Genomic DNA, 22,035 nt, shown 5'->3' with positions numbered 1-22,035 from the left:
CCCCCGCCCAGGAAACACGTACAGGAGGCTGATGTGTTTCCAGATGGGTTTTCGCGTCGCTCTCTGTTCTCTCCCCGGGAGCACTGGCCCCGGGGCCCGCCCGCGCTCGCCGCAGCACCTGCTGGGGTCGGCGCCCATCAGCTCTGCGGTCAGCGCGGAAGGAACCCCAATCCCGGGCCCGGAGCCTGCGCCCCGCTCCCAGCGCCCCCCGCGCCTCCCGAGGCGCCCTTTTCCTGCCTGACTTGCTCCTCTGCTGCCGCATTCCACCTCCAGCTGTGGGGGCGGCGCAGGAAAAGATGAGATCAAGTTGAGGGGAAAAATTGTCTGATTTCCCGAGCCCTTTGTTTGCCAGGCCCCTGGCAAGCGGGGCTGGCGCGGGCTGGGGGCGGGGAGGCCTGCCGGACCATGCCGGCCGCCCCCCGTTTCTGGAGAGGGGTGGGGGTCTCTGCAGGAGCTGGGGTGCGGGGAGTCCTGGCCCCCGTTTCTGGAGAGGGGTGGGGGTCTCTGCAGGAGCTGGGGTGCGGGGAGTCCTGGCCCCCGTTTCTGGAGAGGGGTGGGGGTCTCTGCAGAAGCTGGGGTGCGGGGAGTCGGGCTCTGGGCACCCTGTCACTAACCCCGTTTTGTCCTTTGTCAGAACCAAGCCCCCCCAGGCCTGTACACAAAGACCCAGGACCCGGCCAAGGGGCCCAACGCCCCTGATGTCCTGGAGATCGAGTTCAAGAAAGGTAGGTGCCGGCCCTGCCCGGCCCGGCCCGCGTGGCGCAGGGGCTGAGCGTCAGCCTGTGAACCAGGAGGTCACGGTTCGATTCCCCGTTAGGGTGCATGCTGGGGTTCGGGGCTCAGTCCCTGGTGTGGGGCGTGCAGGAGGCAGCCAGCCGATGATTCTCTCTCATCACTGATGTTCCTCTCTCCCCCACTCCCTTCCTCGCTGAGCTCAATAAGATACATTTTAAAATGAAAGGTTGGTGGCCACCCTTCAGGACTAGGGAGGTGGGCTCAGGCCCTGGCTCCCTTTTGCATCCTGAAAGACCGGGCACCGGCCCTCGGCACCCTCCCACCTTCCCGGAGGTCAGAGTTCAGGCGGGGCTTCGGTGGCTCCCAGCTCCCCCTTCAGCCGGGGGTGGGACCCCCGGAGCCTCCGGGCGTGGGAGGAAGGCACCTCGGCTGCTGTCCGCCAGTTCAGGGCGCCGATTCAGGGTGAGAGCGTCCCAGCCCGAGCAGCCCCTTTGGGGAACTCACTCAACTTAGAGGGCTGGCCCCATAGCCACAGCCTCAGCGAGCCCTCAGTCAGCTGCATGAGGCTTCGCCCCGCGCCCCAACCCGGGGCTCAGACACCCCTCTTGGCTGGAGTCCTGATCTCCATCCTCGCTGCTGTCACCAAGAAGGGTTTGCTGGCCTGGCCTGGGCGTCCCGCCCTGGCCCCAGGGCCACCCCTCGCTCTGGGGGATGGAGGGGAAGGCAGGGCAGGACCAGGCTCAGGCTAAAGGCTCGGGGGGGGGGGGGGGGGGGGAGGAAGTGAGGGCCTTTCCTGGAGGCTGGGGAAATCAGGGGGGCTTCCTGGAGGAGGTGGTACACTGGGCAGGAGTCGGAGGAACCGAGAGGAGGCATGAGGCACAGAGGCTCTGGGAACTTTAATGATTGCCTCTCCCTGGCCTTTCCCAGAAGCCTCGCCGAGACAGCGGGCATGTTCTTCCTGTTTGTTCAAACCCTTGAATTTCATGCCACTTGGGCGCCTAAGGGTTCTCAGTCTGAGGCCCCTCACGGCACCTGGGGCGCTCAGTCCCTCTCGTGTGCCCACTCTGTCAGGCCCGGCCTGTGGGGCATCGTCTCTGAGAAGATGCTGGGCCAGACCCAGGTAGCGCCCCCCCCCCACTCCCCGCCTCCCCCAAGGCCCCCCAAGAGCTCAGGAGAGCCACAGGGGCGGGCGAGAGAGCCGGACAGGAAACGTGATCCATTTTCATGATCCGGGGACCGTCTGGGACAAAGCAGACGGGGGGAGCCCTCCCCGGCCCGGCCCCATTCACCCGCTAGTTAATTTATTTGAAGTTTTAATCTAATTATTAACTATTTTAAAGGCTAAGAGGCTTTCTCCGGTGGCAGCACCAACAATGTCAGCCCCTTTCGGGGCTGGGCCCGTCCGCGGCCGGCCAGGGAGGGATAATAGGGCGGAGGAGGCAGAGAAAGGGGCCGGGGAGAGGCGGGGGGTGGCCAGAGGGGCTTAAGGTTCATTATTGGGCAGACTTACATTTAATAGCAATTTACAACCAAGTTATAAAACCCCTGGAAATGGGGGTGAAGAATGGGGCGGCTGACAGCGCGGTGAGCGCAGCCCCTCGGAGCGGCGCCCGGCTAATAAAGACTCTATTGAGCGCTGATTGGCACCCGCTCGCCGGCCCCATGGTAATGAGCTGGGCAGATGGGTGGGGGATTAGCCGCAACTTTGAACAGCCTCCCTTTGTCACTGTTACGGCTCTCTTGTTAGTCCCCCTAATACATTTATTGCTCATTTCACACCGCTCCGAAAGTGCCTCTTGCTATTCAGAGTCAGCCCCGAACCCACCCACCGCCCCCCCCCAGCCGCCCCCCGGGGCTCGGCGGGTCCCTCCCGAGCGGCCGCCTCCCTCCTGCCCTCCTGCCACCCCAGACCCCGGGTGTCAGGATCCAGGGTGCCTGCGGAGCGGGCACCGCCTCACCCCATCCGTCAGATGGCTGCGTGGGGGGGACCGGGGTGTAGGGCCGGGGCTGGGGGGCCGGGGGGCCGGGGGGGCCGGCTGACAGACACGCAGGGAGGGTGTGTGTGTGTGTGTGTGTGTGTGTGTGTGAGCACCTCGGCTGGGCGGCCCCCGGTAGCTGGTGGGACAGAAGGTGCTCCTGGCGTAAGACAATGGTGGAGCGTGAAATTCAATTAGTTCGGGGCCTGGTTCCAATTTCACAGCCCCTAAATGCAAAGGGGCGCGGGGAATGGGGGGTGGGGGCGGGCGTTTTTATTGCCCTTTTCCCTTTCATTCCGGGGGCTCCTTCGCGCCCCCCGCCCGCGGGCCTCACCCTGCGCGGGCCTCTCATGGAGTCATTCGGACTCCATATCTGTCACATCCATTTAGGGCGTTGCGGGCGGAGGGGGAGGGCGGGGCGGCGGCCGGCTCCGAGCTCCGGCCCGGGCCCACCGCCTTCCCCTCCCGCCCAGGGGTCCCCGTGAAGGTGACCAACGTCAAGGACGGCACCACCCACCGCACGGCCTTGGACCTCTTCGTGTACCTGAATGAGATCGCGTGAGTGCCCGCCCCGCCCCGCCCCGCCCGGGAAACACCGTCTGTGGCCGGCCCAGCGCAGCCAGGGGTGGCCGATGGTCATGCTATGGTCATGCCATGGTCATGCCATGGCCATGCTGGGGGCCAAGGAACCAGGCCTGCGTCCCACAGGCAGCCTTGCCACAGCCCCCACTGTCCCTGGTTGGAGGCTTGGAAGGTAACACCCGGGGGGTCGCCTGCACCCCGGGACCAGGACGGAGGGGGAGGTGAACAGGCCCAACGAGGGAGCTCCGGCAGCGATGCCTTACACTCGCCCTGGTACAAGCGATCTCGTCCATGTCTGGGCCTCAGTTTCCCCACCTGTACAGTCTGCCATGTCTGAGGTGGTGCCTGACATCCTGCCTGAGGCCCCGGGGCGGGCACAGCCCGGGTGTGCCCACACTGGCCGAGGGGTGGCCGAGGGGCCCGGCCGCGGCAGCGCCGGCTCCGGGTGACCCGCTCTCCCCACCCACAGGGGCAAGCACGGCGTGGGCCGCATCGACATCGTGGAGAACCGCTTCATCGGCATGAAGTCCCGCGGTGAGCCCTGACCCTGACCCTGACCCGCCTCGGGCCGGCCTCCAGGTCCCCTCCGTTCGGGCATGGCGACTCCCCTGGCTGCGTGGGTGCCTGGGCAAGTCCCCTCCACCCCACCGGACCCCTTTCCCCTCCCGAAATGGGGGTGCAGGGCGCTTTGCCATGGGCTTCGGGGAGTTTTGTGGGAAGAGCTGTCCCCAGGACCGGGCGGAGCGGAGTCCGGGGGTCCGGGAGAGGTGCTGAGGGAGAGAGGTTCCGGGCCCGGGGCCGGGCGGACGAGTGGGCCAGGCAGGACTGATTTCCTGGTCATTAAGGCTGCACAGAGGCCGGCTGGCCTGGTAGGGATCCTGCCAGAGGGGGGGCGCTGTGGGCTGCAAGGCGCTGTGAGCAGCCAGGAGCCGGTGGGCTGGACTGCCCAGCCTGACTGCCTCTGGCTAGGCCCATAGGAGGAGAGTTCGGTCCCCAAGTGTGTGCCTCTTTGTCCGTCACTCACCGAGTCATCGCCGCCACCCTGCCCCTCCGGCACTCGGTTTCCCCGTCCACACACGGGCTCTCCGCTCCCCGGTGGGCTGTGTACAGGGCCTGCGCTCTGGGGGCTCCCGGAGGAAGGGGCAGTGACAGCCCTTGAACTGGGCACTTGAACTTGTAAATACCAGTCGGTCGTAGGGTTGCGGTCTCTGTGTGGACACGTGTCCCTGTTGCCAGATAAATCCAGGCCGAGGTGTGGCCATGGCCTTTGTCCTTCAAGGTGTTTAACTGGGACCCTACCATCCGAAAAGAGCCGAGCCAGACTTCAGCTGTTGGAAAAGGGGGCTGGTGCGCGGGAGGCCGGAGGCTGGGGCTCTCACCCCAGGGCTGCCCTGCCCTGCCTGGTGACCTTGGACTTGTCATTTCTGGGCCTGTTTCCCAGGGGCCGTGGGACAGGTGTGTGTGGGGGAAGTCTGTCCTCAGGGCTCTGAACTGCTGGGTCTGCCTCCAGCATGTGGGGAGAGGGACCCCGCCTCTCCCCTGCCCTCCCTCTGTGGGGCTGCTGAGCTATGGTGGAAGCAGCGTACCTGAACTCCCCAGCAAAGGCCTTGCGAGAACAATAGTGCTAATTATTGTTAAGGCAATTAGCGGCTGCCTTTTTCCCCTCTCCTACCTTTGTCTCTGACTCCATTCAGGCTGATTAAATGCCTTTTGTCTCAACTGCTTGGGAGCCCGACAATGCAAGTGACCTTTGGAGAGCCTGAGTGACAGAGTGACAGGCACGTGGGGGCAGGACCTGGGCCGATGCCCCAGATCCGGGCAGGCTACGAGCTTCCGTCTGGAGTGTGGCCCATCCATCGGGTTCTGGCCGGGTGTCACAGCGGGCACTGGAGCCGGGGAGGGGCCTCCATCCATGGCCGTGGCCCCCCGGAGGACGCTGCAAGGACGAGGCACAGCCTATGCCCTCCGGTGGCTTAGAGGTCCCCGAAGGCCCCCTGTCGCATTGCCCCGTCTGTGCCCGTGGCAGGCATCACTCAATGATGGTGGATGTGTGTGTCTCCGTGCTTCAGGCAGTCACGACAGTCGATCAAGATTGGTACTCATGGTGAAAATGGATGTCCTTGTGGAAAAGCCAAGGGCTGGCCTGAGGTCACCCTGAGGTGGCCTGCTAGGCAGGGAGAGCCGAGCAGACTTGGAGCTGAAGGAGGTGGTAGTGACAGAGGTCTGGTCTGGGCCGTGCCGGGAAGACATCCTGGAGGAGGAGGAGGCCGGAGAACAGGCATCAACTGGTAGACTGTGGGGTGGAGAAGGTGGGTCGGGAGGAGTAGAAAAGGTAGGAGGAGGCCAGTTGGGTGATGGTTGGGTCTGATGGCGGCAGAACCCCCGGAGACCTGGCAGAGGTTGGTACTGTATTGTTAACGTAAAAAACATTGAAACCTGAAGAATTTTTGTTGAGTTTATTTGAGCCAAACTGTCGGGAAGCAGAACCTCAACGAGCTGAGATAATGCTCCGGAGAATGGCGGGTTACACCTGTATTTATACAATGCCATCCGAGGAGGGACATAGGTGGGTTACGCGAAATCCATTGGGGATGGATTTAAGGAGGCGGGATAAAGCAAAGCTAGGGAAACCCCTGGGATGGATAAAAAGTGAAATGATGGACACATACTCAGGTGGGTGCGGGAACAATGAACATGATAATGAAGGACTCTGTGGTCTCTGTCTCAGCCCCAGCACATTAGGTTGTGCCCCAGGGGCTCAAGAAAAAGGGAAGTTACAAATTACCCAGACGTTTCAAGGGTGTGTTATCACAGATGCAAAAAGACAGCAGACAGGCTCAGTTAAGGTAAAGGTGACCTTGTCAGTGAAGATACCGGCCTAGGACGCAACTGCCCGCCATCACTGCTGTAGTCAAAGTTTCGTTTCAGACCGTCCTTTGTGGTGGCTTTGGTCTCTGAGTCTGCAGACCGCCACACAGGCCTCCCCTCAGTGGTCAGGGCCGCACGTGGCCCCTCTGGTCCACAGTGCAAGGGTGTAGGCGTTGGCGCCAGGCTCTGGTCCCCGTCCCGGCTCCATCCCCACGGTGAAGCCGCTCTGAGCCTCAGCTTCTCCTGTGGGACGGGCTGTGTCCAGGTCAGGTCTGGAGGGCTCTTGGCCACCATGGGTGCTGTGCCTGGATGGTCCATTTCACTTTTTATCCATCCTCTCCCCAGAACCGGGCGCCATCGCCATTGCGGGTCGGAGCCAGTAGGCTAGCAGGCAGATCTGACTTCTTTAGTAAGAACACCACCCACCAGGGGAACAGACGCCCGAAGGACAGCCTTTACCCGCCCGGGTGGTGTGTGTGGACCTGAGGGGGCTGTCCCTCGACGCCCAGGATTCGGTCATGCAACTTGCTGTGTGACCTGGGGCAAGTTGCTTTCCCTCTCTGAACTCCAGCTGTCAATGGTGATGTTGTCATTTCCCTTTGGAAGTTCTGATTCACCTATTTTCTACGGGGTTGGGGGCGGGGGGGGGGGGGGGGTGGTGAGAGAGAAAATTGCTTCCTCGTTTTAGGCGATGCCTTGTTTTTATTTCTCCGCTCCTGGTGACTTGTCGTGAGAAAGAAAGAGCGGGCCGTAAATTGGGACACTGTGGGTTCTCCCACTGCGGGGTCTTTATGAAGTCCCGGGTAATGGGGGAAGGCTGTTAATTGCCAGCCATATTGAGGGCAGAGTGGAGGGCTATTGTCCGGGTCTCTGTGTACAAGGGGGAATGTCATTTGTATCGATTTTACCAAGCTCGTAATGGAAATTCGTTAAGGGCTTGTTTATTTGCGGTGTGTTTAGGTTTTTTGGTTTTTAATTTGGTTGGTTTTGTGTGTTTCCCTCCCCCCCACCCTGGGGTTGGGGTGGTAGGACGTTGGGCCGCGCTGGTGCCTGAGTCTGGGGTGGCTGGCTCCGTGGCATCGGGGCCCTGGGGTCAGAGGGGCAGGGGCTGGGAAGCTGCAGATGGAGTAGCTTTCGCTGTATTGTGGCTGTTCACATCGTCATTATCACATTATCTTTTTAACTCCGGAGGGGGGCTAATTAAGTGAAGTAAATGAAATCAGTGGGAAGGAGGAGGGGGGGCGAGGCAGGCTGGAGGGGAGCAGGGAAGGAGCCAGCCTCACGGCCTTCGTCACCGTGCTCCTCTCTCCGCCTGGCCCCCCAGATCTCAATCCTCCTCCTCCTCCTCCTCCTCCTCCTCCTCCCCCTCCTCCTATTCCTCCTCCCCTTCTCCTCCTCTTCCTCCTCATCCTGTCCTCCTCCTTCTCTCCTCCTCCTCCTCCTCCCCCTCCTCCTATTCCTCCTCCCCTTCTCCTCCTCCCCTTCTCCTCCTCTTCCTCCTCATCCTGTCCTCCTCCTCCTTCCCTCCTCCTCCTCCTCTTCCCCCTCCTCCTATTCCTCCCCCCCTTCTCCTCCTCTTCCTCCTCATTCTGTCCTCCTCCTTCCCTCCTCCTCCTCCTCCTCCCCCTCCTCCTATTCCTCCCCCCTTCTCCTCCTCTTCCTCCTCATCCTGTCCTCCTCCTCCTTCCCTCCTCCTCCTCCCCCTCCTTCTATTCCTCCTCCCCTTCTCCTCCTCTTCCTCCTCATCCTGTCCTCCTCCTCCTCCTCCTCCTCCTCCTCTTCTTCATCCTCCTCCTTCTCCTCATCTTTCTTCTCCTCCTCTTCCTCCTCCTCCTCCTCCTCATCCTCCTCTTCCTCTTCCTCCTCATCCTCCTCCTCCTCTCCCCCTCCTCCTCCTCCTCTTCCTCCCCCTCCTCCTATTCCTCCTCCCCTTCTCCTCCTCCCCTTCTCCTCCTCTTCCTCCTCATCCTGTCCTCCTCCTCCTTCCCTCCTCCTCCTCCTCTTCCCCCTCCTCCTATTCCTCCCCCCCTTCTCCTCCTCTTCCTCCTCATCCTGTCCTCCTCCTTCCCTCCTCCTCCTCCTCCTCCCCCTCCTCCTATTCCTCCCCCCTTCTCCTCCTCTTCCTCCTCATCCTGTCCTCCTCCTCCTTCCCTCCTCCTCCTCCTCCCCCTCCTCCTATTCCTCCTCCCCTTCTCCTCCTCTTCCTCCTCATCCTGTCCTCCTCCTCCTCCTCCTCCTCCTCTTCTTCATCCTCCTCCTTCTCCTCATCTTTCTTCTCCTCCTCTTCCTCTTCCTCCTCCTCCTTCTCCTCATTGCCAGCTTTCTCTGCCCTCTACTCTCTCTTCCACTCTTCAGCCTTCTCCCTCCACCCTACCCATCTCTCCCCTCGTCTAACTTCCTCCTTATTCCTCTGCTTTCTGCCTAAGAAGGAACAAGGCTGCCTGCCCACGTCCCCACCTGCCCGCCCACCAGCAGCTTCCCACAGATGGAACCTTCCAGGTGGAGGATGGAGGGAGACCTGCAAAGCGAAGGCATCTGCCCTTGCAGAGGCCTGGGGCAGCCAGCCCCAGAGGCCCACCCTGGCTCCCAGGAGCACAGAGGATGGTTAGAGAGTCCCACCATCACTTGCCTCCCAGTCCGTCACCATAGCAACTGCCTCTCTCCTTGGCCCTGGTACCTAACAGGGGAGTCCTTGGGCTCCAGCCAACCTCCCTTCCCCGGGTGTTTCCAAATCCCTCCCTCCGGATACTGCTTTCCCCGAGGGCCAGAGCCTCTGGCCCAGGTGCCCTCGCCCCCACCCCCGCCACCTGCTGAGTTCGGATGCCGCTCAATTCTGCCAAATGGCTCGGTCCGGGCTAACCTGGCAGCCTGGGGGACGAGGAGAATGTAAGTGGCAGCAGCTGTTTTGGTCCCCACTCTTCCTCTTTGGTCCACTCTCCGCCCCCGCCCCCCAGTAATTACGGGGTGATTGAAGCCGCTCCGCGGAGCGCGCTGACACCTCTGTCTTCTCCCTGCAAACACGGGGAGATGAAAATAGACACTCGGAGCCGCTGTGCGTGTCACTCGGGAGATGTCTGTTGTCTCTTCCACTGCGACACGAGTCTCAGCTGTCATTTCCTCCTCCTCTCGCTGGCGGTTTGTATGCTGACTGTCAAAGCCCCAAATCCATCGTCTTTCAGCATCAGGCTTCTGTCACCGGTTTTTTTAGTCATTTTTTTTTCCTCCAGAAGAAATACACAGAATGCATCTACCCTGACCCCTGTGGAGAGGAGAGATCTTGAGATTCTCTCTCTCCCTCTCTCTCTCTTCCTCCCTCCCTCTTACACACACACACGCACACCAGCAGCAACCGGAAAACAAGCTTTTTGATCAGTCGCAATTAACTTTAACACCTTCGTAGAAAAGGAGCAGGAATATTAATTGTGCTGTGTGTCGTGGCTGCCTGGGAGGGTTGGCAGCCGGGAGGCGGGTTCTGAGGGCTCAGGAGGGGGCAGCCCTGCCCGCCAGGCACGCCCGGCCTGGCCCTCTGCACCGTTGGGAGGTGAGGCTGGTATTGACTGCAGTGTCCGCATGCCCCGCGGGTGGGGTGAGAGTGTCGGGGCACCTGCCTTCAGGCCAGGGCTGTGGGGCTTCAGGGCCCCGGCCCTGCAGATACAGCTGTTGCCGTGCCCCACGCTGGCCCAGCCAAGGCCAGGAAAAGAGGGGGAGGGGACAGGTTCCCCAGGAATGGAAGTGAGAACCACTGATCGGCCTGCCCAGGAGGGGGGCGACTACCCGGTGAGGGCCGTCTTTTAAACGTGGCAGAACTAATCATCAGAAGTCTGTTCCAAACCAGTGAATCTGAGTTCCCAGTCTGCCCGGCCGAGGAGACCATAGGCCTTGACATTCTCTTGCTTTAGGCGACTCTTAGTGACGAAGTTCCTAGGATAAGTGGAGGCTCACCGCTTTACGTTGCGGTGGGCACTGCCATCGCACGCGTTTGGCTCTGCCGAGGGCTTTTCTCGGTGCCTGGAGACCATGGGGAGCCACGTGGTGGTGCCAGGCGGCCCCCAAGGAGTTTCCATAGGTTTTCCTTGCCCCCACCCCGCAGTTCTCTCTCCCCTTCTCCCCCCACCCGCCCTCCCTGCTACCCACCATGGCTTTTCTCGGCCATCCCTCCATCTCCCCCTCTACCTGCCTGTCTCACCGCTGCTTCCTGGGCTGTGTCTCTCCCTCTAAACTGCTGACAGGCGCGAGGGCCGTGGCCTCCCGGGAACATCCCCCCGAGGTCACAGCTGGGCTCCGGCCGCACAGCCGAGCGGTGAGCCGGCTCTTCCGGAGTGGCCGTCCTCCGCGCCGGGCTCTGGGTGACACTGGGAGCCTCAGCCACAGCCAGAGCCCAGGCCTTCCTCTCGGCCATGGCACCCCAGACTCCGGTCACTGAACACGGGGTGACCCCAAAGGGCCCTGCCCCCCCCGTTGGGACTTTCCTGCGATTCCCAGACCGAGCCCTCGGGGAGGGGGGGGAGGGGAATTCCTGGCTAGTCGCATGGCTCAGCCCCCTTTGGATTCCAGCGCTGAAAACAGTCTCCTTTTTAGTTTTCGCAGTTTCTAAAGGAGAGTTTAAAATTATGCTAAAACATGCAAACCATTACATTTACCGATGTAACCGTTGTTGAAGTGTCCAGTTCAGTGACACTCGGCACATTCACACGGCTGTGCAGCTGCCACAACCCATTTCTAGAACTTTCTTCTCTTCCCAAACTGTAATTGTCCCCACTGAACCCTAACTCCCCAGCCGACCCCGGCCCCTGGCAGCCTGCACTCCCCCCCCCCCCCCTCCCGTCTCCTGAACTTGACTTCTGGGGCCTCCTGTCCGCGGACCACACTGTCCTTCGGTGACCGGCTTCTCTCTCGGCATCCCGTCCTGGGGCCATCCCTGCGGCAGCCGGGCCAGGGTCCTCTGGTTGGGGAAGGACATGTGGTCGTGTGGCTGGGCCACGTGGGTCCATTCGTCCGCGGGCCAGCTCGTTCATGTTCGGCTGTGTGCGCACGCCGCTGTGAACGTGGGCGTGCAGAGCCCTTTGGGGTGTGTGTGTGTGTGTGTGCGTGTGAGGCAGGAGTTTGGGAAGAGGCGGCACATTGTCAGGCCAACGGAAAACTCGCCCCTTTGCTGCTGTGAGGTGGGGAGGGAGAGGCAGCTTTCTGGGCAGCACTCGGCGGGGAGCAGGCCTTGCCCATCCTCCATGGGACGAGCGGGGCCGTTTGTCCAAGGTCAGCTGCTCAGGCTCCGGTGAGCTCATTCAAGAGGCCGCAGCGCTGGCCAGCAGGGCCTGGCCGCGTGTGCGTGGGGACCCTGCCACCCGGGGCCCCGTGTCCCCCCGTGGAGCGGGGCGCTGCCCATCGGCCGTTCCCGCAGGGCTGCTTCCTCCCGCCTGGTCCGGGCAGGTTGTCGGCAAACGGAGGCACCGAGCCCCAAGGGGTGGGCAGGGCACTTGGCCAGACGGGGGGTTTGAGCCCGCATCACCGGCTGACCCACCGCGCGGCAGACACTCCTGTCGGGGCCGGAATTCGGTGTCCAGCTCCACCCGGGCAGGCCCCTCTGCAGGCCTCGGTTTCCCCACCTGCGCCGGCCTGGGTCACACAGCGGTGACGGGCCCTCTCGGGAAAGGCGGACGTGGCGTGGGACTCCCAGGCCCCAGCCCCACCCCGGCTCCGGCCCTGCACATACAGCGCGTGCTGGGCGTCCATCTCAAGGTCAGGGTGGCTCCGCGGAGACCCGGGGCGGAGGAGCCGCGGGCGGAGAGGCCTGGCCTAGTTGTTCGCTCAGCAGCCCTTCCCCGGCTCCCGGCTCCCGGCTCCCGGCGGAGGGAGGAAGGGTATCGGGGGCCCTGGGCTCCTCCGTCGTCGGTTTAATTACAGGTTTTCAGCCGCGGGCCGGTGGGCATGCGTCGGGAGGGAGGGGGCGGCCCCGAACCCTGTCATTTTCCAGCGTCTGCGGCCTCTTCAGAGGGGGCATCCAGACATCTTCTCCGCACGCCGCAGAGTGGACTGTCGTGGCCCCAGCGTGAACATAATGACAGCTGCATTTTGCGGCAAGCTGGGAGTGAATGGGTCCGACCGGCGTGCCTCCTGTCAGACGAGTCATTATTATTTTTTTCCCTTTTTGTCACTTGCTGACAGTCTGGGTTTCATGTGTTTCTCTCCTTTTTTCCCTCCCGTTCCCCCTGCCTGGACAAATGGCTAGGTATCTACGAGACCCCAGCGGGGACGGTGCTGTACCACGCTCACTTAGACATCGAGGCCTTCACCATGGACCGGGAGGTGCGCAAGATCAAGCAGGGCCTGGGCCTCAAGTTCGCCGAGCTGGTGTACACCGGTGCGTGGTCCCCCCGCCGCCCACCCCCCGGCCCGCCCCGCCCGCGGCCACGGCCCCAGACAAGCAGGTCAAAGGTCAAGTGGGGACAGGGAACCAGGGAGTGAGGAGCGGGTGCCGGGACTTGCCCTGCTCACGGGGTGTCGAGGGAAAGGTGCCCGTCCCCTGAGGCGTCTGCTGCCCCTGCCACCTGCAGCCTGAATGCCCCCAAGGGTGCACCCTGTGTCTCCCCCGGGCTGCCGATCTTCATTCAGCACGTGCCCGTGCCAGGCACTGTGTGGGGACAAGCGCTGTCCCAGGGGGTCCCCCCAACTGTCCGAGGAGCAGCCAGTTCCTTTTACAGATGAGGAAACTGAGGCTCAGAGAGGAAGGAGCTTGTCCAAGGAGCTTGCACAGCAGCAAGTGGCCTCGCTGGGAGTGACCTAGTTAGGCAATCTCCAGGCAGACGCTGGAGATTCTGCATTAACTGTTTTGAGCAAGGCAATGGCTGCCTTGACGAGAGCTCGGCCCCAGGCCCAGGCAGCGCATGGGACTGCCACATGCCTGCCCATGCGTGGAATGGGCCGGGGGTGACAGGAGCACGCAGTGCGGGTGGGTTCCCGTTTCCCAGGTGAGGAGACTGAGTTTCTGTGCCTTTCCTGGGTTGGAACCCAGGCCTTCTGACCCCACGTTGTATCACTGTTTTTGTTCAGCTCGTGAGCTAAGGCTAGTGTTTATATACACGGAGTGGCCAGATGATGATGATCTCTGAACGCATAATAACCTGGCCACTCAGTGTATATGCTATATAATAAAAGGCTAATATGCAAATTGTCCCTTCGACCAGGAGTTCAACCAGCAGGCAGGCCAGCTAACCGCCCATGTCCCCTCCCCCAGCCAGGCTGGCCAGACCCATGCACAAATTCATGCACTGACCCTCTAGTATGAATGGCCAGATTATTATGTGTTCAGAGATCATAATAATCTGGCCACTCAGTGTATGTGAATGGTTGGGGAATGTTTTTTAAAATGACACCCCTCTGTGACACATGGAAGATTTTATGGGGTCTCGGTGACTGTGAGGAGTGTTTGGGGGCCCACGCTCCTTTCACAGATCATCTGCGGCTGCTTCTGAGCTTCCGGAGGCTGAGTGGTCTCAGCAGAGACCGTGTGGCCCACAGAGCCCAGAGGACTGTCCAGCCCTTTCCAAATACTGTGCTGGCTGGCCTGCTCTCTGCCCTTCAGACTCCCTGATGAGAAAGATCACACCCAACGGCCACTGGGGGACAGGCTGCTGCCTGCGGTCAATCTTGACAGGCACAGGGGCCTGGATGTCGGCCCCGGGGAAAGTTAACATCCTATATAGTAAAAGGCAAATATGCAAATCAACCAAAAGGCAGAACAACTGGTCGCTATGACATGCACTGACCACCAGGGGGCAGGTGCTCAATTCAGGAGCTGCTGCCCCCTGGTAGTCAGTGCACTCCCACAAAGGGAGCACTGCTCAGCCACAAGCCAGTCTCACGGCGGGGAGCAGGCCTAAGCCGTCAGCCGGACATCCCCGGAGGCTCCTCCGTGCTCACCTCACCCCTACTCCACCGGGAGATTTTGAATTTTGGGGAGGGCACCCTCCTAACCACTGTCACCAATCTTGGCATTTCAAGAAGACTCTCGTGGTTACCGGCTGGTGGCGTTTCTCCTGCCATTGTTTCCGGCAGCTTAGAAGCCGGGCTGCCCAGGGACAGACAGGTGTTTAAATACCGCTGTCTCCCGCAGACTCCCTCGCTCCTCGGGGTTCTGGCGCCGGAAGGAGGGTTTGGGTTAGAGTGGGAGAGCCATGAAGACATGGCAGGATGGAGGGCCGCACACCTGGCCGGGCTGCTCCCGTGCGGGGGTTTCTCCGCGGCTGAGGAGGGGCCAGGCCCCAGACTCAGGCGAGGACCCTTGGCCGAGGTGTCAGCCACTCAGGGGCGGCTGTGAGCCCGGGGCGGGTGGCTTCAGAGGGGCTGGGCCGTGAGCAGGCTGATCCCGGGGCTCGGCGCAGGCATGGAGCCCTGGGAGTCAGAGCACAGCGTGGCCTGGGCTGGGGCTCGGGCCCCTCTGCCAAGCCACCTGGGTTGTATTCTGGCTCTGCCGCCCGCCGAGCCCTCTAAATCCCAAAATGAGTGCCAGTGATTAGGAGGTTTCAAAGGACAGAGAGCCCCGGGGTGGGGCGAGGGGAGGGGGGGGCCGTGGAGACACAGCCGGGGAGGCATTATTCGTGTCCGTGTTGCCCGGTGCCCCGATGTCCGTGCCCCCAGCGATGTCAGGATTGGCCGCGGCAGCAGCCTGTCCCCCAGCTGCTCAGCGGGGCTGCTGGACGTGATTTCTCACACAAATGTAGAGGGACATTACCGCCTGAGCAAGTCCCTGGACCTCCCTGTGCCTCGGTTTCCTCATCTGCCCAGTGGGGAGAATGACCCTGCCTGTAGTGAGGACTAAATGCGATAAAGCCCAGGCAGGTGCTCCCACAGGGGTCTCCCTGCCCCATCGTGTCCCCATCTCTCAGCCTGGGAACTTAACGGTCTAATCACCCCGACATAGTCAGAAAGACTATGCGATGAGGTGCGATGAGGTGGGGCCGTCGGGGTCCCCTCCTGCAAGGGCCTAGACTGAGTCAGGAGCACTCGCACGCTCTGCCCATTGCGGGTGTCTGCCTCCCGGGTGCAGGGGGGCTGGCGGAGGCCATGTTCACACCTCAATGCCGCCTCCTCTCAGAACCTGCCCAGCCCCCTGCAGAGTGCTCAGCAATGGCGTCTCCCCGTGCGAACGGGCACCGAGGCGCGGAGAGAGAGCGGAGAGAGAGCCGTGCTCGTCGAGGGGGAGCTGGGATGTGAACTCCAGTGCCAGGTCACTGAGCGAGAGCCTGCCCCCTTGTCTTCCTGCCCGGCCCTCCCCCGCCTCTGCCAGCCCCCGGCCCCATCCCAGAGGCCGGCGGCCGGGGCCCCTTTCCCACAGAGAGCCCCGGCCAGGCCCCTGGAGGCCTGGGGCCCCGACAATAGCGCAGACCCCGGGCTGACCCGGCCCTTTATCGGGGCCGGAGATCACCAGCCATCTGGCCCCACAGCTGCCCAGGTGGGCTCACCTTCCCGGCTCCATTTCAGAGAAACCCTACCCTCCAGCGCCTGTCCCTCCCCCGCCCCGGCCAGCCGCCTGCTGGCCCCTCGGCGGCAGGTCTGAGCCTGCCCTTCCTGGGACTGAGCACAGCGCCCTGGCCCCAGGGCTCGGGGGGCGGGGGTGCAGGGGAGAGGGGGAGGGGTGCAGGCGTTCCTCAGGCCCTGGAGGCTGCTCTGGCCCAGGCCCCTGCAGCCTGTGTGACCTGGGAGGTTTCGCACAGGAATGTTCCTGAGGGCTGAGCCCGGGCCCATAAAATACAACAACACGGCGAAGTCAGTTCACTGATTTCTGAGGGGCCTGCCCCGCTGGGGATGGGCCTCTTCCCGGCTCTTAGTCGACACACCGGTGTCCGCAGCCCCTGCACCCAGGGCCCCACCCACAGGAGGCCCACCCGCCTGGGAGGAGGCGACTGAGTCACCCCCGCAAAACATGGGGACACAGACGTGAAGGCCACATACGCAGGGTCTTCTTGACCCCAAAACTGCCACCCAGCCGCTGGGCCCCCGGTGGCCAGGGCCTGAGGCTTGCCTGGCCTCCTGGCCCTCGTGAAACAGCTCCCTGTGGGCAAAGGACCCTGTCTGCGATCCTCCCCGAATGTCCGGCCTGAGGCAGCGGGTTCGCGTCCCTCCTGGCCCTGGGGGACAGCTGCTCCTCCCTGCCCGCCAGCTCGCAGGCTGGGGCCTCAGGGGTCCTGGGTGTGTGGTTTGCGGGCACTCAGCGCCCTCCCGTCCCCCCGCAGGCTTCTGGCACAGCCCCGAGTGTGAGTTCGTCCGCCACTGCATCGCCAAGTCCCAGGAGCGCGTGGAGGGGAAGGTCCAGGTGTCCGTCTTCAAGGGCCAGGTGTACATCCTGGGCCGCGAGTCCCCGCTGTCCCTCTACAACGAGGAGCTGGTGAGGTAGGTGCCCCTGCCCCCGGGCTCAGGCCTGACGGCCATGCCCCTCCGACTGCCTTTCTCACCAAAGACGTCCTGCAGGCGGGCAGAGCAGGGGAGTGGGGGGGGGGGGAGGCGGGGTGTGAAATGGGGGGTGCAGTCCAGGCCAGATGCGGGGAGAGGCGCCGATCACACGATCGCCCGGATGTAGGGTTAGGAGCCGTGGCGCCGGCTGTGCGGGGGAGACACGGGCGCTCTGCCGTGGTCCCTGAGAAGTCGTCTTTGAGCTTGTCAGGTGCCACGGCTTTGAGCCCTGGAAGAATCCGGAACATGTCAGGCCCTACAAGAACACGGGGACAAGGGTCTGAGAGCCGGATCTTGGGGGGAGGGCATGATGGGTCTGTGTGTTCCCAGGCCCCTCCGGCTGCTCTGGAGAATGGGTCGGCGGAGAGTGGGAGTGGGGAGGGTGGGCCCTGTGGGTGGTCCAGGCCAGGCTGACGGAGCTGGGGAAGGAGAGAAGCAGACAGATCTGACCCATATTCAGGAGGTGGGACCCAGAGGGCTTGGCTGTGGAGGGAGACTGAAGGTCCCCAGTCGGCTGGGGCTTGGGGCCCAGGCTGCGGGGTCCCTCCTGGTGGCAGAGGCTGAGCTGAGCATGCTCCGGAGGGAAGAGCGTGCTCATGGCGGAGGCTTTGCTCTGAGACCGGCCAGGAGAGCTGTCTGGACCTGCGGGTCGCGTTGAGGAGGGGGCGGGCTGGGGACACTGGGCAGCGGTCGGCACCTCGATGTCCTGTGACCCCGTGGGCCCTGGAGGGCCAGGGAGATGGACAGGAGCGAGGAGAGAACGGTGGGGGCTCCTCACGACGCGCCTGGAGGGGCGGCCAGGCCAGCAGATGCCCGTTAGCCGTGCCGGGGTTGGCGTTGTGAGTCAGAGTGGCCTAGACAGAGGAGCGAGGCGTCTGTTTGGAGGTCGCCAGGCGTGGGGGGCAGGCCCCCGGGGGACAGCCAGCTGCACCTGACGGCAGGCCCGGCCGGAGGCTCGCACCCCGCCCGGGGGCCAGGTGAGGATTACAGCTCGAGTCTTGTTTGGCAGTCAATATAATTTCTCTCTTCCCCTCTCCTGGCCAGGCTGAGTTTTCTCTCCCCCCTTCCATCTTTCTAAACACTTTATAAGCCATAAATATAACCGAATCAGTTTAGATCAGTCGGGGTAAATGTCAAATTATCTTCTCTCTTTCTCTCTCTGGCTCTTGCCTCCCTCCCCCTCCAAATCAACAGCCTCTAATAATCTGTCCAACCCTTCATTAAGCCTTAGAGTCTCACTCGGGGAGATTAAATGAATAAAGTAAAAAGGGAAAGGGGAAAAAAAGAGAAAAGCGGGAGCATTTATTCTCACTGTGCCTCCGCCGATTTCGCCTTTCTTTCTGATTTCTACTTCGCTGGCTTGAAAGCCGCTGAGTGACAGCGGCGCAGGGACCAGCGAGGAAGCCGCGAGAGGCAGCGGGGCTGGAAATGCCGCGGCACAGTAGGTAGAAAGTAACGTAATTATAGAGCAGGTCAGAGCCACTCGAATGAACAGAAATAAAAGCACAGAGGTTTTCTGCAGACTGTCAGGGGAGGTAAAAAAAAAAAAAAAAATCATTGTAAACTCTTTTCCGCGCCCCCCCCCCACCCCAACTCCAACCCCAACCCCGGACCTCGGTTTGAAAGGGGTTTGTCTGTTCCGGAGGGACCCTCTGGGGACCCCTCGGCAGCCTCGCAGGACAAGCTGGCCTCCGACGGGCCCCCACCTGGCGAGGCTGTGGGGTGGCCAGGAGGGCCGGTCTGGGGAAGGTGGGGGTGTTTGCCACAGAAGCGGGGATGGAAGGACAGATGCTCAGGCAGGGAGGTGGGGAGGGCTCCTGCCCCCTCCCTCCTCCCCCACCCCAGACGGAGCACAGGCCCTCAGACAGGGGGAGCTAGGCCTGGGTCCTAGGCTGATGCTTCAGTTCGGTCCAGTTTTTCCTCTGCAGCCCCTCTGAAGTCTGACAGGGTGTCCCTCCCAGGGAAGGTGCTGGCTGGTGGCCGGGGGCGGGGAGGGGGGGGGGCGTGGGAGTTCTGTGTGCGGCTTCAGGCCCCGTGAAGGTCAGGGCAGGGGCAGAGCGGGGACAAGTTTGGGGTGTGGGGCAGGCCTGACATCCCGTTTGTTGTTGTAAAAAGTCCACAAAGAGCCAGTCAGGCACAGCCCTGGGGGTGGGGGGCGGAGGGGCGGGTAAGCATGGCGGCCTCCCTGTCCCCTCCCCTCCCAGCCCCACCCCTCCCCGGGAAGGCTCCCGAGGGGACAGGCCGCCTCCTTGTCCTTGGGACGGCTGTATCCTGAGGCTGGAGCTCGGCAGACAGGAGGACAGACAAGGGGCTGATTCAGGGTGGGACCTAAGAGGGGGCCGTGAGAAACGAGAGGGTCCCCCTTCCCTCAGACCTGGAGTCAGGTCTGAGACCACAGCGCCCCAAGCTGGTCCTCAGAGAGCTGGTCACCATCCTGATGAGCTGAGAGGTGACCGATGGCTGCCATCTGCCTCCTCTCCCCCCGCCCCCGGGCACTGAGCTTACCCAGCTCCTGGCTCCTCGGAGCCGGGCAGGGCTCCTGGCAGGCAGTGGGTGCCCTGTGAATACCTGGGTCAATGGTGAGCGGGTGAACGGATGGTGCGGGGGAGCCCGTTCCGTCCGCCAGGCGCCGGCTGCGTGGCTTCCGTGGAGCCCCGTTTCCCAGTGAAAGCCCGCGGCGGGCGCGGACAGGGCGTGGGCCCCAGCTCTGTGACGGGAGCGGGGATGAGGGGACGCTGCTCAGAAGGGTTTCGGGGGGCAACCAAGGGGGAGCTCCCAACCTCCGAACCGGGGGCCGGAAACCGGGGGCGGGGAACGAAAATAAACATCTGTCCGAGCGGGCAGCTGCGGTGGGCCGCCCTCTCCCTGGCCCTGGCGCGGGGCGGGCGTCGTGTGAGGACGGAGCTGGTGGGCACAAGGTGAAAGCTGACTGCAACCCTGCCCCGGGGGGGTCCTCCCTGCAGCTGGAGGGGCGCGGGGTGCAGACCCCGGGCTGTTCCGTGTGCGCCGAGGCTGCTCCTGCCCTGGGCCCTGGGCTTCAGCGGCCTTCCCTGGACGCCCCACAGTCCCGAGGGCGGAGCTGGCTGGAACCCGTGTCCTCAGGCTCCCCACGCCATGCGTGGCCGTCGGAGGGCCTGTGCAGCCCCAGGGTCCCCCGGGCGGGCGAGGCCGGGGTGTGACGGCTCTGCTCTCTCCTTGCAGCATGAACGTACAGGGCGACTATGAGCCGATTGATGCCACCGGGTTCATCAACATCAACTCCCTGAGGTGAGGCGCTCCGGGCCCTGGCGGGGCCCCCGGTGTGGGGGGCAGACTTCCTGGGCCTGGCCACTCTGGCTGCGGCCGGCCCCGGACAAGCCCCGCCTTCCCGGCCCTCCGTCCACAGCGTCCTCAGGGCCTGCTCCCGTCCTCGGCGGGGCCAGAAGGCACCCCTGTAATAGCCGGAAGGGACCTGGGCACGTGGGCTCCCAGTTCTGGGGTCCTGCCCTTCAAACCTGACACGTACGGACACCCCCTCCGCCTGCAGGGACTCCCCGGGGGCCCCAGCAGGTCCCCTGGCCGCTCCTGCCTGCAGGTCGCCACCCCTGAGCTGCAGGCCCAGCGGGAAGCCACCTTAGCCATGGGGCTCTCCGTGACCCAATGGGGTGGCCCTGGGTTCCAGCCCTGACTGCAGGGGGGTCTCTGACCCCTTCGGGTCGTGGGAACCCCACGTGGCGGTGTGAACTGTGCCGGCCTCACAGGGGCAAGTGGGACAGGAGCCCGTGGAAATCAGGCACGCGGGAGGAGCCGGGCAGCATGCCCTCGCCTGGGCGTGGCCCGGGGGCTGGCATGCACAGGGGCAAACGGGGGCATTTCTTGCCAGCAGCTACCAAAGGCTAAGCCTCTTCCAGGCATCTCCTAGGTTATCTCATTTAATTCTTACACCAATTTGCAGCTCCAGAAACGGGCCCAGAGAGGTTAGGTAACTTGCCCCTGGTCACACAGCTAGGAAGCCGGGATGCTGAGTCCGGAAGGGCGGTCTGTCCCGCTGTGTGTTCCTAATCACCAGCTTCCTTCTCCCTGGTGTTCCCTGCACCAGGAACACCCCGCTCTCTCCTCCCAGAGCCGCCATGATGGGAGTCTTTGAACCCAGCCCCACCACCCCGGGCGCCCTTCCCTCCGAGAACGCCTCCCTCCACCTCCCGGCCTCCTTGGCCCTCTCTTTGTTTTACGGCCACAAACCTTTTAAAATGTCTCCAAACACAGGGGGTTTTCACAATGGCCTCTTCATGGCTCCCACTGCCAATTAAATGTTTTGTCTTTAACAATGGCAAGCAACTGTTCCCCGCCCCCCACCCCTTAAAATAAATTAATTCCATTATCCTGATGGGAGGGCAGAGGGAACAGGGAGGAAAAAGGACAGTTTCACCTCCATCCCCGCAGACAGCTGCCCCGGCTCTGCTGCTCATTGGAGGGAGTGCGTGTTGTCACTGTTCATTCACTTCCTCTTTGTTTTGAATCTGGTCTGCAGGCTGAAGGAGTATCATCGCCTCCAGAGCAAGGTCAGCGGCAAATAGACCGGCTCACAATGTGGCTGGGCCTCCTGGCTTCGCCCGCTCCCGCCCGGCTCCCGTACAGGCCCTAATTGTCCCGATAATTTGTAGTTGTGACTTGTTCTCCGGGCGGGGCAGGCGGCCTTGTGGGGGTGCCAGGCCCCAGCTCTGTTTGTTGGTCCCCTGTAGCCCGCAAGAGTGGTCGGTGAAGGGGAGGGGGGCGGTGGCTACGGTGGGGAGCTCTAAGATGACAAATAAAAACACAAGATACCTTAGTCTTTTGTTTCTTTTTTTCTGCAGAGACGGGGTAAGAGAGTGAGAGAGAGAGAATGTGTGTGTGTGTGTGTGTGCGCGCATGTGTAGTCAATCATGCTTTTCTTAGGCCCACCTTTGTGTGTTCTGATGTCAGTGCTCCCGAAGGCCACCTTGTGCTTGAGAATCTGTTTATGTGGAAGAACCGACCCCTGTCTCCCCCGGCAAGCAACGGGGGTCCAGGAATGCCCACCTGGGTCCACTCTAGCCGGCAGCCTGGCATTTGTCCCCAATGGTGGCCCTGTGGCATCTGCCACAGAAGCGTGTAGGTGACACCTGGGAGCTGTCCGGCCCTCAGGGCACCGGGAACTCCTGAGAGTGGAGGAGGGAGACCCTGCAGTGCAAAGAGGCCCCCGGGGAAGGGAGAGAAAGAAGCAGACACGGAATTGAGGGGGCACTTCGGGTGTCCACCTGGCCTCCACGCTTCCTTCCATCTCCTTCCCAACACTGGGCCCCACTGGCCACTGTTTGCTGTGACCCTGCCCCCTTGGTCGTGTCTGATTGGAGCACGATGGACACCTACCCAGAGCTGGGCCAATCAGAATCTCCCTCCCAGGAGTTGCACCTGGAAGAAACGACCAAAA

At 62.7% G+C, this 22,035-nt stretch overlaps 1 protein-coding gene across 3 annotated transcripts in view; it reads left to right on the top strand.

Moving 5' to 3' along the window:
- The window catches only part of ASS1 (argininosuccinate synthase 1), a 40,849-nt gene extending 19,434 nt beyond the window's left edge, over positions 1-21,415 (top strand). For all 3 annotated transcript variants that reach the window (XM_084899796.1, XM_084899797.1, XM_084899798.1), the window contains exons 10-16: positions 635-725; positions 3,185-3,269; positions 3,763-3,827; positions 12,388-12,519; positions 16,391-16,547; positions 19,809-19,874; positions 21,118-21,415. In XM_084899796.1, coding sequence (XP_084755922.1) covers positions 635-725; positions 3,185-3,269; positions 3,763-3,827; positions 12,388-12,519; positions 16,391-16,547; positions 19,809-19,874; positions 21,118-21,163 — 642 coding nt within the window. In that variant the 3' untranslated portion in view covers positions 21,164-21,415. The remainder of the gene's footprint in view (positions 1-634; positions 726-3,184; positions 3,270-3,762; positions 3,828-12,387; positions 12,520-16,390; positions 16,548-19,808; positions 19,875-21,117) is intronic.
- The last annotated feature ends 620 nt before the right edge of the window (positions 21,416-22,035 follow it).

The sequence above is a fragment of the Pipistrellus hanaki genome (genome assembly GCF_964339955.1).
Source record: "Pipistrellus hanaki genome assembly, chromosome: 11".
NCBI lineage: Eukaryota > Metazoa > Chordata > Mammalia > Chiroptera > Vespertilionidae > Pipistrellus > Pipistrellus hanaki.
Note: the sequence above shows the minus strand (reverse complement) of the source record. Positions and strands in the feature narration are given on the sequence as shown.